Below are 14,020 nucleotides of genomic sequence, written 5' to 3'. Positions count from 1 at the left end.
AGCGGTTCTCAACTTGTGGGTCGCGACCCCTTTGGGGGTCGAACGACCCTTTCACAGGGGTTGCCTAAGACCATCGGAAAACAAAAAGATATTTACATTACAATTCATAACAGTAGCAAAATTATAGTTATAGTGTAGCAATGAAAATAATTTTATGGTTGGGGGTCACCACAACATGAGGAACTGTATTAAGGAGTCGCGGCATTAGGAAGGTAGAGAACCGCTGCCCTAGGACCTACTTTCTAGTTTGAGATCAAGAACACTGAAACTAAGTATGTTGTTTTGTTCTAACATGGTGAAAAGTGGATATTTTTCTGTCTTACAGTTCAGAATTTAGGCCACCCGTATTGGCTTACTTTGGCGCCAATGTATATTTGGTTTATAATTTTCTTCATCCAGCCTCACAAAGAGGAGAGATTTCTTTTCCCTGTGTATCCACTTATATGTCTCTGTGGCGCTGTGGCCCTTTCTGCACTTCAGGTGAGTTTCAGGGAAATATGTATCTGCTTCATTCTGTTTCACTTTTTAAATTGTTCCTAAAGCTTAAATTAGGCAAATTACAAAACTTTCACCTTAGGTATTTTATTCATACATTATACCTGATACATTTCATATTATTAAATCTCTATGTATTGATTGCTTAGCTATTGATTGTACTTTTATTTGCTGATTACATATTTGCAGTGTTAATTTGAGAGTTGTCTCCGTTGCCAACAAGAATCCAATTGATATTAAAGAAATTTTTTAAGTCGTTGTGTGGGCCTGCCACAGAATGGTGGCAGCGGAGCAGAGCTAACATAGTATATGCTCTTCAACTGCAAGATCAGAATAAAATTTACTCACCTGTTTGGGATAACATCAGGTGGTTAGCAATATGCGACTCTTTGTAATCTTGGCTTAAAACTTGGCCAGGTCAATCCCTGTCAGAATTAATCTTGGACTCCTCTGCATTTATGGTCTCAGAAGCTTCAGACTCTTTTTTGACCTCTACTACCATTTGCAAGGAGCAGACAAAAATAATTAGGGTGATAGGGTTTTTTCCTTAACAGATTTACGGAGATATAATTCACAATTCACCCATTTAAAGTGTACATATTCAATGGTTTTTAGTGTATTAACAGATGTGTGTAACCATCGTCACAGTCATTTTTAGAACATTTTCATCACCTCAACAACCCTGTACCCTTTAGCCGTAGTCACCCCCTTTTCCTGTATCTCCCCAGCCCTAGGCAACCACTCACTAATCTACTTTCTGTCTCTATGGATTTGGCTATTCTGAACATTTCATATAAATAGAATCATAAAATACATGGTCTTTTGTGACTGGCTTCTTTCACTTAGCATGTTTTTAAGGCTCATCCGTGCTAGGATGAGAGTTTTAAGTAATTTTAATTATAAAAGAAATTGAACTTCATTGCAGATAATTTTTCTTTTACAACTTTATGAATTAGTCCTACCCTAACAAAACACCTTTCAGGATTTTTGCCTGTCACATATCAAAGTTTATTATGGTTGTAATCTAAGTGCACATATAACTTTATATCCCTTTTAATAGGATTGTATCACAACATTCCCTATGTTACCATATCTATACCCATCATTTTAATAGCAGTATGTTGTTCTGAATCGAATATATCATTATTATGCAATCTAATATATAACATTGAATTGGCTATATATAATATAATGATTGGATACAGTGCAATTTATATTAGAGTTTAGGTTGCTCACTTATTGCTGTATTAAAAATAATGCTAGGATAAATGTCTTTGTTTAGGTATTTGGATTGTTTCCTTAGGACAGATTTTCCAAAATATGAAAGGAGTTCAAACATATTTATGGTGCTTGTTATATATCGCAAAATGCTTTCCAAAAGTAGTTCTGGTCTAGGAGGGAAAGAAGGAGGGAAAAAATCTAATGGGGTGATAGTAGTCAAAGACTGCAGAATTCATGCATGTATATGTATATTTGTAATAATATTGACCTAGTTTGTAAAGTAGGTTCGCAGGTAGTGAACAGCATTTTCCTAATGTTCTATGAGAGAAATTCTTTTTTCTTCTTCCTTGGTCATGTGACATTTTGTTGATACTAAAAACTTATCCACTAGGAAAGTAAAGATTACTACTTATTATATCAAAATAGATTAAGATACTTGATTTAAAAAAATTGCCAAGAAGCATTTTTGTTTAACTTTTTGAAAAAAATAAATAATTAGCGCTAGAGAAATATCCAAACAATTTTTCTATGAAGCCAGTGAGATTTCACCCTTGGGAAGCCCTTTGGCTGGATGACCTGCAGATAGTCTTAGCGGAGCTGCTTTAATCTTAGAATTTGGAGTAGGTACCTCACTAAGAGTTTGCACATCTCAGACCCTTGATAGAATCTCTTCTGCCGCTTTTTCCCTCTTGGTGTTACTATGATGTCTTGTGTATATGTCCTGCAAGGTATATCTTTTTATTTCAGTATGGTTTTCTTTTCTTCTAGAAATGTTACCACTTCGTGTTTCAGCGATACCGCCTGGAGCATTATACTGTGACTTCGAACTGGTTGGCGTTAGGAACACTCTTCCTGTTTGGGCTCTTATCCTTTTCTCGCTCTGTGGCCCTGTTCAGAGGTAGATAGACTGAGAATGTCTTAACCAGTATTGTCAAGACACCTCACCTTGGCTTTTGCTTAATGTGTGATTGTTTAGTATAATTCAGCTTAAGCTGGAAGGAGGATTTTTCTAAAGGGAAAACTGGTGGACTTAATATTAACACTGGGATGTGACTTCTATACATTAGGATTGAAGAGATTGAGAATTCCTTTTAGTGTGATTAACTATAAATTTTTTTCTCTGGTTGACTTTTTTCCTTTTAAAGAATGCTTTTCCTTTTAAAGGATGAAATAAGGAAGCCTTAAACTTAGGGTGCAAATTTGGAGCGCCAGTCCTGTGATTGTATTTTTTCTTATAATCATTTGGATCTGGAATATTAAAACGTGTCAAAGAACACGAAGTTTAAAACGTGGAAGTATATAGAGAAGGGGAACAAAAAAAATCATTTTAGGTAAAACAGGACCTCTGCTGTACTCATCTTCCTGACTATAGAGACATTTTATACCAGGAGAGCGGGTTTCCTGCTGGAGTTGTTGCTGTGAACCTTCACACTCTTAAATTTCGCATGGATTACAGTGAGACATTAACATCCATTATAATTAAATGTCAGGGTCTCCTCTTACTCCTCTTTGGCTTTCACAAACCTTTCTACCTTCCAGGATATCATGGGCCCCTTGACTTGTATCCAGAATTTTACCGAATTGCTACAGACCCAGCCATCCACACTGTCCCAGAAGGCCGACCTGTCAATGTCTGTGTAGGAAAAGAATGGTATCGATTTCCTAGCAGCTTCCTTCTGCCCGATAAGTAAGTTGTCCTTTTATTCCCCCAGTTTTCATTCAAGGAGTAAAATAACAATTCTATGGCAGTGTCCTCTTAATTTTCTATTGTTTGGATTTTTCACAAAAAGTTTTTGAATAATTTACCATCTCAGAGAGCTGTGGGGTCATTGCGCACCCCTTGCCCGTGTTCAGTACGCTGAGTGCTGGTCTGGTTATGCACCTTGCACTGCCCTTCTTACCACACGGTCTGGGGACTTCTACAAACAATTTGGGCCCTGGGCTTCTGCTAGTGGCTTTTCCAGAAGATTCATATATAAAATTCTATAATTATCTGATATTCACTTCTAAAAGTGGTCTAGCAATAAGAGTGTTTTTAGACAAAAAATGTTTGTCATGCAACAACAGTGAAAGTTCTCCGCCACTGTATGGACACTGGGAAAAGCTGTGGTTAAGACATCTGTACCACTTTCCTTTAAGCTGTCTGTTATTGGAAGTGATAGCATAGGCTCTGGAGTTCCTTGGATTTGTTTACTACAGACAGAGAGGAGTCCTATTTAGGGAAAAGGGGTGTCAGGTTATCATTCTTTTTTCTATACACCTGATGATTTGCTTTAATTTTGGTAAGTCACTCTGATCATGTGGTAATTGGCAATACACTTTGACGCGTCTCTGATTTTGGATGGTATGACCAACTCATTGCAAACTTCATTGCTGAGAGTTGGTGAAATGGATTGAGAGACCGCTAGTTGAAAATTTCTTAGCGAGTTTGGACTGAATTGTGACCTCTGCCTCTATGCTCCCTGGATGAGGTTTTAGCAGAAATGTTTTTTTCTCTTACTGAAATGAAATGGGTTTCACATTTTGGAATTTTTTTTTTCAGCTTGTTTATTTCAAATACATTTAGCAATATGAGCCTCCTGTGTTTTTCTTATTCTCCTTATTTGTGTTTCCAACAGTTGGCAGCTTCAGTTCATTCCCTCAGAGTTCAGGGGCCAGTTACCAAAACCTTTTGTGGAGGGACCACTGGCCACCCGGATTGTCCCTACTGACATGAATGACCAGAACCTAGAGGAGCCATCCAGATACGTAAGGGCAATGTTCTCCTTTTACTACTTTGAAAAAAGTTCTACCCCTAAAATCTGTTGGCTTACATATTAGAACATTGATGAAATGGGGATTTCTTAAAAAGTAATTTCTTTAGGGTGAGGGACATAACTTTTGTTGAGAAAGAATGAACAGTATCACTTTTATTTTCAAGTTACTTCCTTTATTTTCTATGTAAAATATATTATTCAATATATTTTCTAAGCTGGGCTGGAAATTTTCTTACGTTGAAAATTTTGAATCATTTTGAAACACATTCGAAACTCATATCATTCCTTGGCCCGTGAAAATATATGGTGGGGAACTTTCAAGTTGTCAGTAGACCTTTGACCTAACTACTAGTGTATCTGGTTTTAGCAAATGGACAGTCAGTGAATCCTATTTTCATAGTTAGTCCATGGAGCAATATCTGTCAGGGCCATGCTCTTCTACCCACTTGTCTTTACTCACACTGAGATCCTATGTGGATATTATTTCAGTTCCTTTGAAAGATGATGCTTTTGCCATTTGATACCAGTAAAATCCTTTATTGTGGAAAAGGTGAGAACAATGAAGATAGTTCTCCTGGTTCCCAGGGACAGTAAAAGATTATTTTATAGAATTATTAGAAAGCACATTTTTGGGCAGCCTGTCTGTTAAAGAAACATTTAATAATTTAATTGTCAAATATATTTTACTTAGGTTTTCTTATGTTATATACTTAAAATGTGAAATTCCAGAACTTCTTAGTTCTCTTCTGAAGCAAACCTGCAGCCACATCTGGCCTTTTGTCTCACGGATTGTGGTTGGTTAGACTTCCATGGAGACCCTCAGGGCTTACAAGTGAGATTCTTACTGTGTGAGCTTTAGCTATAAGCTATGAAAATGGACATCATAAGATACAAACTTGGCCTGGCCCACTGAGAAGGGAAGCTATGTATTCCACTAAGTGGCTTATGTTAGAGCTTACTTCTAACTTAAGCCTCTGGTTCCTGTAACAGTGGAAATACCCTTGGGCAGGGTATACTATTACTGGTCATTTTCATTTTAGCTGTAGATACTGTCCTGAGAGCAGGCTTTAATGTACAGAGGATCGCCATGCGGACACGAGGTAGTCAGAGTGGGCATAAATTCAGAGTGATGCTAGAGTTATGTTTTAGGAAGAGGTAGCATAAGATATTAAAAATGAGCGTGGACTTTGGAGTCAGTAGGCCTGAGTTCAAATCCCAGTTCTGTTGCTTATCTTGGTGACCTTTGGCAAATTAGTTAGCTTCTCTGTTTAACTAATTTCAGTTTCTATCTGGAAGATGGGATTACCATTTTGGACTACCATTTCTACCCCATACCTACTTTGGAAGATTATTATGAGATTGGATATTATGTCTCTCTGTCATATTTAGCATAGTGTTTGGTACAGATTTTTCCACAAATGTTCTTAGTCGGATAATAGTTTATCAGATAGATTAGAGGTGAAGGAACCCTTAAGAGGATTTATAACCTGTCTCCCCTTTCTTTCTTTTCTTGTTCCCTAACCTGATTTTTATTCCAGTCCATCCAGACTCACCATTGCCTTTTTTATCTCAATGACTCTGCTTATCTTGGTGACTATCCTTGGCTCCCTTCTGATACTATGTATCAGAAGCCTTTCCCAGCTATGTAAGTCCACAGTGAACAGTCCTTTAAGTACCTTCAATATTTATCCGTACAGCTCATTTAGCCATTTAATTTTGTTGTCTTTTGTTATTTAAATATTTCTGATATGTATATCATATCTTTCACCATCAGAATGTGAATGTTATATAGAAAATGATTGTATTATTTCTTTCGTATTCACCACAGCATCTAGGATAATGCTGTATATCTGGTAGTTAGCCTGTACATTCTTTTTTTTTTTTTGAGAAATGAATATTCATCAATGCTGGGATAGTAATTTTGAGAGAAAGCTGACTGTAAAATCTATAGTGGTCTTTTCTTGTTTTTATTTTTTTTAAATAATCGCTTGTTTTTATTACTTTTTTTTTTTAAGATTTTTATTGGGGTACTGGGGGGAAGGGAACAGTGCTGGGGAATTGGGGGAAGGGGAACAGACAAGCCGCTGTCGTTTTGTTCCTCAGTCTAGCTGTGGAGGACGTTGCTTCACTGGCCCAAGTTTTCATCATCATTGCGCTCTTCCCAGGTGAGGCAGACCAGTCGCCGGCCTCTCCACGGCCTCCACTGCAGCTGCTGGCCGCTCACGCTGGCTGCTGGCCGCTCACGCTGGCTGCTGGCCACACATGGCAGCCCATGGCAACCCACCGCCACAGGGGCCGCAGCCTACGCCGCCGCCGGCGACCCATGGCAGCCCAGCTCCAGGTTGAGCTGTTGTTCAGCATCCTAGCTGCGGAGGGCAGCGTCACCGGCCCTCATATGTGGGATCCGAACCGGGGCCCTCCGGCGTCGCAAGCCAGCTCCCAACCATCGCGCCACTCGGCTGGCCCTGTAGTGGTCTTTTGTACATTTCTTAGGCTTTGGTCACTGGTTGTCCCTGGTTAGATCGTATTTCCATATTCTCTGCTACCAGACACTGTTAAATTTGGTTAAGTGACTCTATATTAGTCATACCCAAAAGGTGAAAGTTTTTCAGAATACTTACAGGAGTCACCAAAATGCTGGCTGGTAAAAGCAGAGACAAACAAGTCAGATATATCTGCCGAGTGTTTAGTGTCTATCACTGTGTTCATCCACTTTCCTATGGTGGAGAGTTTTTCTGCAGAGCTCTCTTTGGATTTTCCTGCATGTTGGGGAAGTGCCCTTCAAATCCAGTCTGCTCACCTTTGACCCTTTGGAAAGTAGAAGAGACATTTGATGGCTTACTATAAACGCTACATGTTCTGTGATGAGGGATTCATTTCTTTTAGTTAACTGTTTAAAAAGATATTTGTTTTCCTCTGATGATAAAAGTAATATACATTTATTGTATAAAATAATGAAAGCTATCAATAAGAATATTGATATATATTCTCATTAATTAATAGATTATTATATATAATATATAATAATATAATTAATATAATAGATTCTCATCTATAATCTCATTAACCAAATATGAAACTATTGCTACCATTTTGATGTTTTTTCTTTCACTTTTTTTTTCTTGCATACATATGTATGCAAACAAAAATCTTGATTTGTTTTTAAAGTATTGTTGTAGTTCTTTAAGAAATGGTGCCAGGATCAAGACTGTAATGGCCAAATAATTTGGCTGGACATACAGGAGCACATGCTGTACTATATTTATGTTTGTTACTTCTGGTGTCAGTACTGGTTTTAAGTCTGGGTTCATTCAAAAAGGCAAAATAATTATGTTCTTTGTTTTTCCTGAGCATGCTAAATAGCAGCATTATTTTTATCTGCCCTTTGGCTCTGAGTGACAGGTTTTAGCCAACCCTTGGCTGCAGTGCTAAGTTATTTGGGTCTCTCTCCTATTTCTAGTCTGCGTGGAAACTAGGAACCATGCATGACCTTTATTTCATTTAGCCTCCTTTATCTCTGAGTTTATCAAGAATTAGGAGTGTTTGTAAAGGGTCTGTGGTTTCTGCATTGTTATAACTATATTGCAGAAGTAATATTTTTTTTGTTTCATGTTCTTTTCTGGTAACTATTGAGTAGCTGTTAAATATCCCATTATTGAGCAGGTGGCATTTTTATAGCGGTACATGCCAAGAATTTCTGCCAGAATCAAGGTGTGAATTTAGAAGATACATTTAGTTTACCTTGAAAAAGATCTCAAGTTTGCTTGTGGAAGTGGCGTTGGAAGGGTTGCAGCTTGTGAAGTAGTGAAAGGGTTATCTGAAAGATGACAGAAAGTTATAAAAGTTATAATACCAAATATGGATGGGTAACAGAGAGTGAACTGAAGAAGCTGGGAGATATTTGAGTGTGTGCTTCTATATACCTTGTGTATTCCTATGCTGAATGGTTCAACTGGGTGCAGTTTTCTGGATTCACCAGTTTTTCTTGTAACAGATAAGCAAGTGCAAAAATTAAATTATGCTTAAATTGTCCCCTAATATATCAGTTGGCATTAGAACACATTTGCATTTTCAAAACACGTGTTACAACAGAACTGACTATATTTCAGTCAAAGCCTTCTATATCTTGTTCTTCTTTATCCCTGGTTTTACCATTTAATCAGTGGAAAGAATGAATGGATTTAGAATGGAATTTAAAATATCATAAAGTTTATGATTTCTTCATTGTATGAGCGAAGAAACTGAGGCTGAGAGAGGATGTAACTTGATAGATAGTCCTAGAATAAGAAGCCTGGTTTCAGGATTCCCCAGTATTCTTCTCACACCTCCTCTTATTTCCAAAATCACTTATAGTTTATACCATATGGTATATCACTTGAGAGTATGTTTTCATGCAATAGTTAATCATTCTTTGATGCATCAGGACTGAATAAGCATTACGAGGTTAAACATTACTTTTTAAGAAGGTTACTTTCCATTTCTAGAGCTCTGTTATATATATGCCAGGTACTTTACATAGTAATTACTATGTATGTCAGTTAATAGAAATGATCAGATTCTACTCCCTTTTCTTTTTTCTCTCTTTTTCTTTTTCTTTTAATCCTTTCTCCCACCCTTATTGGAAGTCCTTATTGGAGGAGAAAATAAATTACCCTATAGATATTTTTACTAATTATTATCAGCCTTGAGTTCAAAGCAAGCAGATTTGAATTGCTGAAATATGTGCAGTAGGGTTAAGATTGGAATCCACTAAGAATTTAAGTGAAGGGTCTTTAAAATATTTCTTTAAAATTAATTCCCTAGTATCCATTGTGTTGGTATTTAGAAATTAAATGATGTTTCCATGATCTTCCACCTAATGACCAAAAATTTTACCTGTGAGTTTACATTTTGACAGTGCGGTAAAATTTTACTTATACATTTAAAGATTCAGTTGACAAGTGTGTATTTAGCAAGGTTATATGGTAGACAATAAAACTATGAGACAGTCTGTGCCTCTGGGGACAACTACTTTTTAAAATTTAATTGGACTATATTTGAAAGAAGAAATGAAAATCCAGAAAAATACGTGAAATCTTTCCCTGTCAAATGTTTCCTCCTAGGCCCCAGCGTTCCTATTTTTTTAAAAAGGAAATATAATGGGAGAATATTGATGGGTGGAAAAATGATGTAGTGACAAGAACACTGGGCTGGAAGTTAGGAGAAGCTGTGATTCTTTTCTGGAATTATATGACTTTGTGAGTTTCCAAGACCCTTAAATAGCTTCGCATCGCTCTCCAATTTGCTGTAACTACACCTGAAATCCAGTTGCAATGTTTAGATTTCAGCTTATCCCACTACCTGTTTTCTAATCAAATATTTTATGGTGGCAAATCTTGAGACATGATTCCTTGGGCCATGGGACCTAATGACCAGAGATGGAAGTCTATATTCTGCTTCTGGCCCAGAAGAGATGCTCATCAGACACTGTGTTGTTGTCATGCTACCTGAGTGTTATATTGTTGTTTGAGAGATGAGAAGATACCACTCCAGACTCCATCCCTGGCAGAATCTCTGTAATAGCAGATGAGGAAAAGCTGCAAGAATATTTATTATTGCCCACCTTCCCTTGGCTCATTGCTCTCCCAACAAAATGCATACCTTTTATTATTGCTATCTTGACCTCTGTCTCAGGCCTTTTCTTTTCATTTAGAATATGTATTTTTGTTTACATCTAAGGTGGTAGTAAATTGTCATTCTTAACATACATTTATTTGTAAGATATAAACAATGTGATGTTGATTATCAATAAATTAGTTTGAATTCCCCACCACCACCATTTTTCCTTTTGGTTTAGAGATGCTGATTTTTTCTTCTCCAGAGCATCTAGTGGGTTGTTAGAAACTGAAAGAAGTCACATTGCTTTCAAAATGAGTCTTAAATGCGTGTATTTTACAAAATTTTAAACTAAGGCATATTTTTAGCTTCAACAGCTGGTTGATATGTAGCCTGTGACTAATGAAATGAAACATGTTTTTGTTTCATGATCATGTGTTAATGTCACCCTACAATTTTGTTATTTTTGATATAAGAAAGAATGATTAAATCTGAAGAAATAAAAAAATGAGCTCTTTGGTTACACTTTAGGGCAGACTTAAATCAAGTCTTGATTTTTGAATTGTAGATGATGTGGTTATGGAATTTTGTCTCAGATTTTGCACTGTGAGATATTGGTAAAATTGAGAGAAGAAACTATTCTTTTTGATTCTGACTCTTAGACCTAAGGGGCAGTAGTCACTTGGTGTTACCAGGGATTCAGACTGAGAAATGTCAAACTAAAAATAGTCATGGTAAAACAGTATATATAGCATGATCGGATTTTTATGAAGAAAAATCTCTATCTTCAGAGAAAAAAGTCTGGGACATTTACTAACAGGTTAATTGTGATTTTCTTTGGGTGGTAAGATTATTGATGATATTAAAAATACATTTAAAATATTATAATCATGTTTTACTTTCATTATTTAAAAATATAAATAATAGGGGCTATAGATATCAAATCTTTGAAACTATCAAGATCTCTGGTACACTTGACAAGCAACACTCAGCATGCTGTTACCTGACCTCTGGTTTCCTGTCTTTGAGCACAAGAACCTTCAACTTAAAATTCGGAGATAGATTTTCTATTAGGTAATTTTTACCTCTTAGCCTTCTGGCCTCTTCTTAGTTAAGTAATTTCAATCATTATATCTAAGAGTACTTTTACTGCTCTTTTTGCAGACTAGATCCTGATTGCTTCAAAGAAATTAATGTGGTTTACCTATTCCAAGCTATTGGGAAAATGTTTTTAAAAACCTAGAAGTAAAAGAGGATGCTGCTGTGGCAAATAGACTATGCAGTGTCTTATGTTGAACTCTTCCAGGCAAGGAGGGGAGTTAAAGAATTGAGCACACATTTTTTAAAAATTAAAAAATTTGCCTATTTTTGAAGTTCAGACAAAAGGCCTGTCCATCCAGTAAGTGTGCCAGAATACCTGTTGGCAGGGGCGTTCCTAACAGTCCTGGATCACTGGCTTAAAAAGATAATGATCTGTAAATCTTATCAGCACAATATCATTAATCTCCAGTCTTTTGGCATTAAAAAATTTTTTTTATTAGTTTCAGGTATACAAAACAATGTAATAGTTATACTTTTCACCTGTCACAAAGTGACAACCCCCATCCCTCAATCCCCCCCCCTCAAGAGAAAACATCACTGTCCGGTGGCTCCACACGAACATTTTTTTACTTTTTTTTTTATTAGCTGAGTCATCCTGCCACCTGTTGGCAGCTCAGCAGCAGCTCGGCTCGGGCTGGGCATCAAACCGCTGTTGTTCAGAACTCGCACTCTTGAGCGAGCTCTTAACCAACTGAGCCACTCGGCCGGCCCACATTTTTTTATTCTTTTTTTTTTTTTTTTTTTTTTTTAAGATTTTTATTGGGGAATTGGGGGGATGGGAACAGTGCTGGGGAATTGGGGGAAGGGGAACAGACAAGTTGCTGTCGTTTTGTTCTTCAATCTAGTTGTGGAGGATGTTGCTTCACTGGCCCAAGTTGTCACCATCATTGCGCTCTTCCCGGGCGAGGCAGATCAGTCACCGGCTTCTGGACGGCCGCTCACTGCGGCTGCTGGCCGCTCACGCTGGCTGCTGGCTACACACGGTAGCCCATGGCAACCCACTGCCACAGGGGCTGCAGCCTACGTCGTCGCCGGCAGCTCATGGCAGCCCAGCTCCAGGTTGAGCTGTTGTTCAGCATCTTAGCTGTGGAGGGCAGTGTCACTGGCCCTCATATGTGGGATCCGAACCGGGGCCCTCTGGTGTCCCAAGCCAGTTCTTAACCATCGCGCCACTCGGCCGGCCCACATTTTTTTATTCTTATCATTTTTTAAATGTTTCTGATTCTGTTCCTTCATTGGTTCATTCATCTACCCATTCATTCAAAATCAGGAACTTTTTATTGTTTCTGACTATGTGCTATGAAAATACAAAGGTGACCTGTCCTTTAAGAAAAATCACTACCAAGAAAAAAAGAAAAAAAATTATGGTGAAAAAAAAGAATTGGGAGGAATCAACAATGTAGAAAGCAGAAAAAAGTTTTCTTAATAAAAAATCTTTTATAATCAATGTTTCCTGATAGGATAAAAGAAAAGTTTGGGGGCCATAAAATAAAAACATAGGCTTTGAAAAGGGAATAATCAGAAAAGAAGAGCTCCTAGAAATTAAAAATTAGATAATATAGATTTTTAAAAAATCAGTAGGATGCTTAGAAGATGAAATTGAGGAATCTTCCATACCATAACAATACAAAAAGAAAACAAAAAACAAAGAGATGGAAAATAGGAAAAAAAAAATGATCAGAGGATTGAACGTCTAGCTTAACAGAAGGTCCAGAAAGAGAGAACAAATGAAATGGAGGAGAGAAAATCGCTGAAGAACATGACAAAATTCCTCAGAACTGAAGGTCCTCGTGTTTCAGATGGAAGGAACCCGCAAAGTATACCCAAAATGATGCATAAGAAACGATCCATACCAAGATGTATCGAGTACCAAAAGAAGTCATAATTGAAGAATCAAAAGCCACCAGGAGAAAAAGCTGGAAGAGTTGCCTCCAGGAAGTGGGACCAGGGAATGAGGAGGGTACTGCTGTTTTTAATAATAAGCTCCTTGTACTTGGGAAGTTTTGAACTATGTACGTACATTCTTTTGATAAACCCAAAGATGAATTTAGAAAAGGACATAAATCTTACCCTCAGAGTCTAGTAGGAGAGACAGTCCTCAAAAATTTAATAGAGTAATAAGCACCATAATGTGCTGTGGGGAGCACAGAGACAACAGGAAGGACTCTTTCTACGTCTCTGTGTGGGACAGCTTTGCGTAAGTGGTGACGTAGGGATCTGGATCTTAGAGGAACATGAAGATCTGTCTGGTAGAGGAAGGGGAAATTTACATTCCGATCAAAGGGAACAACATATGCAAAGGTATGAAGGATGAAAGCATTGAGTAAGTTTAGGGGAAAATAAATGGTGTGAGGTTTCTAGATTTTAGTTAATTGGGCAGAGCATTTTTCATTTCTTCCCTATTTCATTTATTCTCATATGTTTATGTATGTGTGTGTTCTCTGCTAAATTATACATTTATTTAAGGACAGGGATTCATATCTTTGTCCTTAATCTTTTAGAAACCTCCACAGTATTTTTTTTTAATTTTAAAGATTTTATTGGGGAATTGGGGGAGGGGAACAGCATTGGGGAATTGGGGAAGGGGAGCAGACAGGTAGACAAATTGCTGTTTTCTTCTTCAGTCTAGTTGTGGATGACATTGCTTCACTGGCCCATGTTGGTATGATCATTGAGGCAATCGGTCGCCGGTCACTGGTTGGCTGCTCACGGAGGCTCACAGTGGCTCACGGCAGCCTACTGCAGCTCCACTGCAGCCTACGCCGTCGCTGGCGACTCACAGCAGCCCAGCTCCAGGTCAAGCTGTTGTTCACCATCTTAGCTGTAGAGGGCGCAGCGTCACTGGCCCTAAT

The 14,020-nt window shown here is 37.7% G+C and overlaps 1 protein-coding gene across 6 annotated transcripts in view; it reads left to right on the top strand.

The window, feature by feature from the left end:
• ALG9 (ALG9 alpha-1,2-mannosyltransferase) overlaps positions 1 to 14,020 on the top strand; it is a 92,369-nt gene that overhangs the window by 30,925 nt on the left and 47,424 nt on the right. For 5 of the 6 annotated variants that reach the window (XM_019653682.1, XM_019653679.1, XM_019653684.1 and 2 more), the window contains exons 10-13: positions 326 to 480; positions 2,485 to 2,614; positions 3,256 to 3,403; positions 4,335 to 4,464. In XM_019653682.1, coding sequence (XP_019509227.1) covers positions 326 to 480; positions 2,485 to 2,614; positions 3,256 to 3,403; positions 4,335 to 4,464 — 563 coding nt within the window. Of the gene's footprint in view, positions 1 to 325; positions 481 to 2,484; positions 2,615 to 3,255; positions 3,404 to 4,334; positions 4,465 to 6,010; positions 6,368 to 14,020 lie in introns of those variants that run through there. The other variant, XM_019653683.1, reaches the window with a different exon arrangement.

This window comes from Hipposideros armiger, unplaced genomic scaffold (assembly GCF_001890085.2).
Source record: "Hipposideros armiger isolate ML-2016 unplaced genomic scaffold, ASM189008v1 scaffold_204, whole genome shotgun sequence".
NCBI classification, from domain to species: Eukaryota; Metazoa; Chordata; class Mammalia; order Chiroptera; family Hipposideridae; genus Hipposideros; species Hipposideros armiger.
The sequence above is the reverse complement of the archived record's forward strand: the minus strand, read 5'-3'. Positions and strand labels throughout refer to the sequence as shown.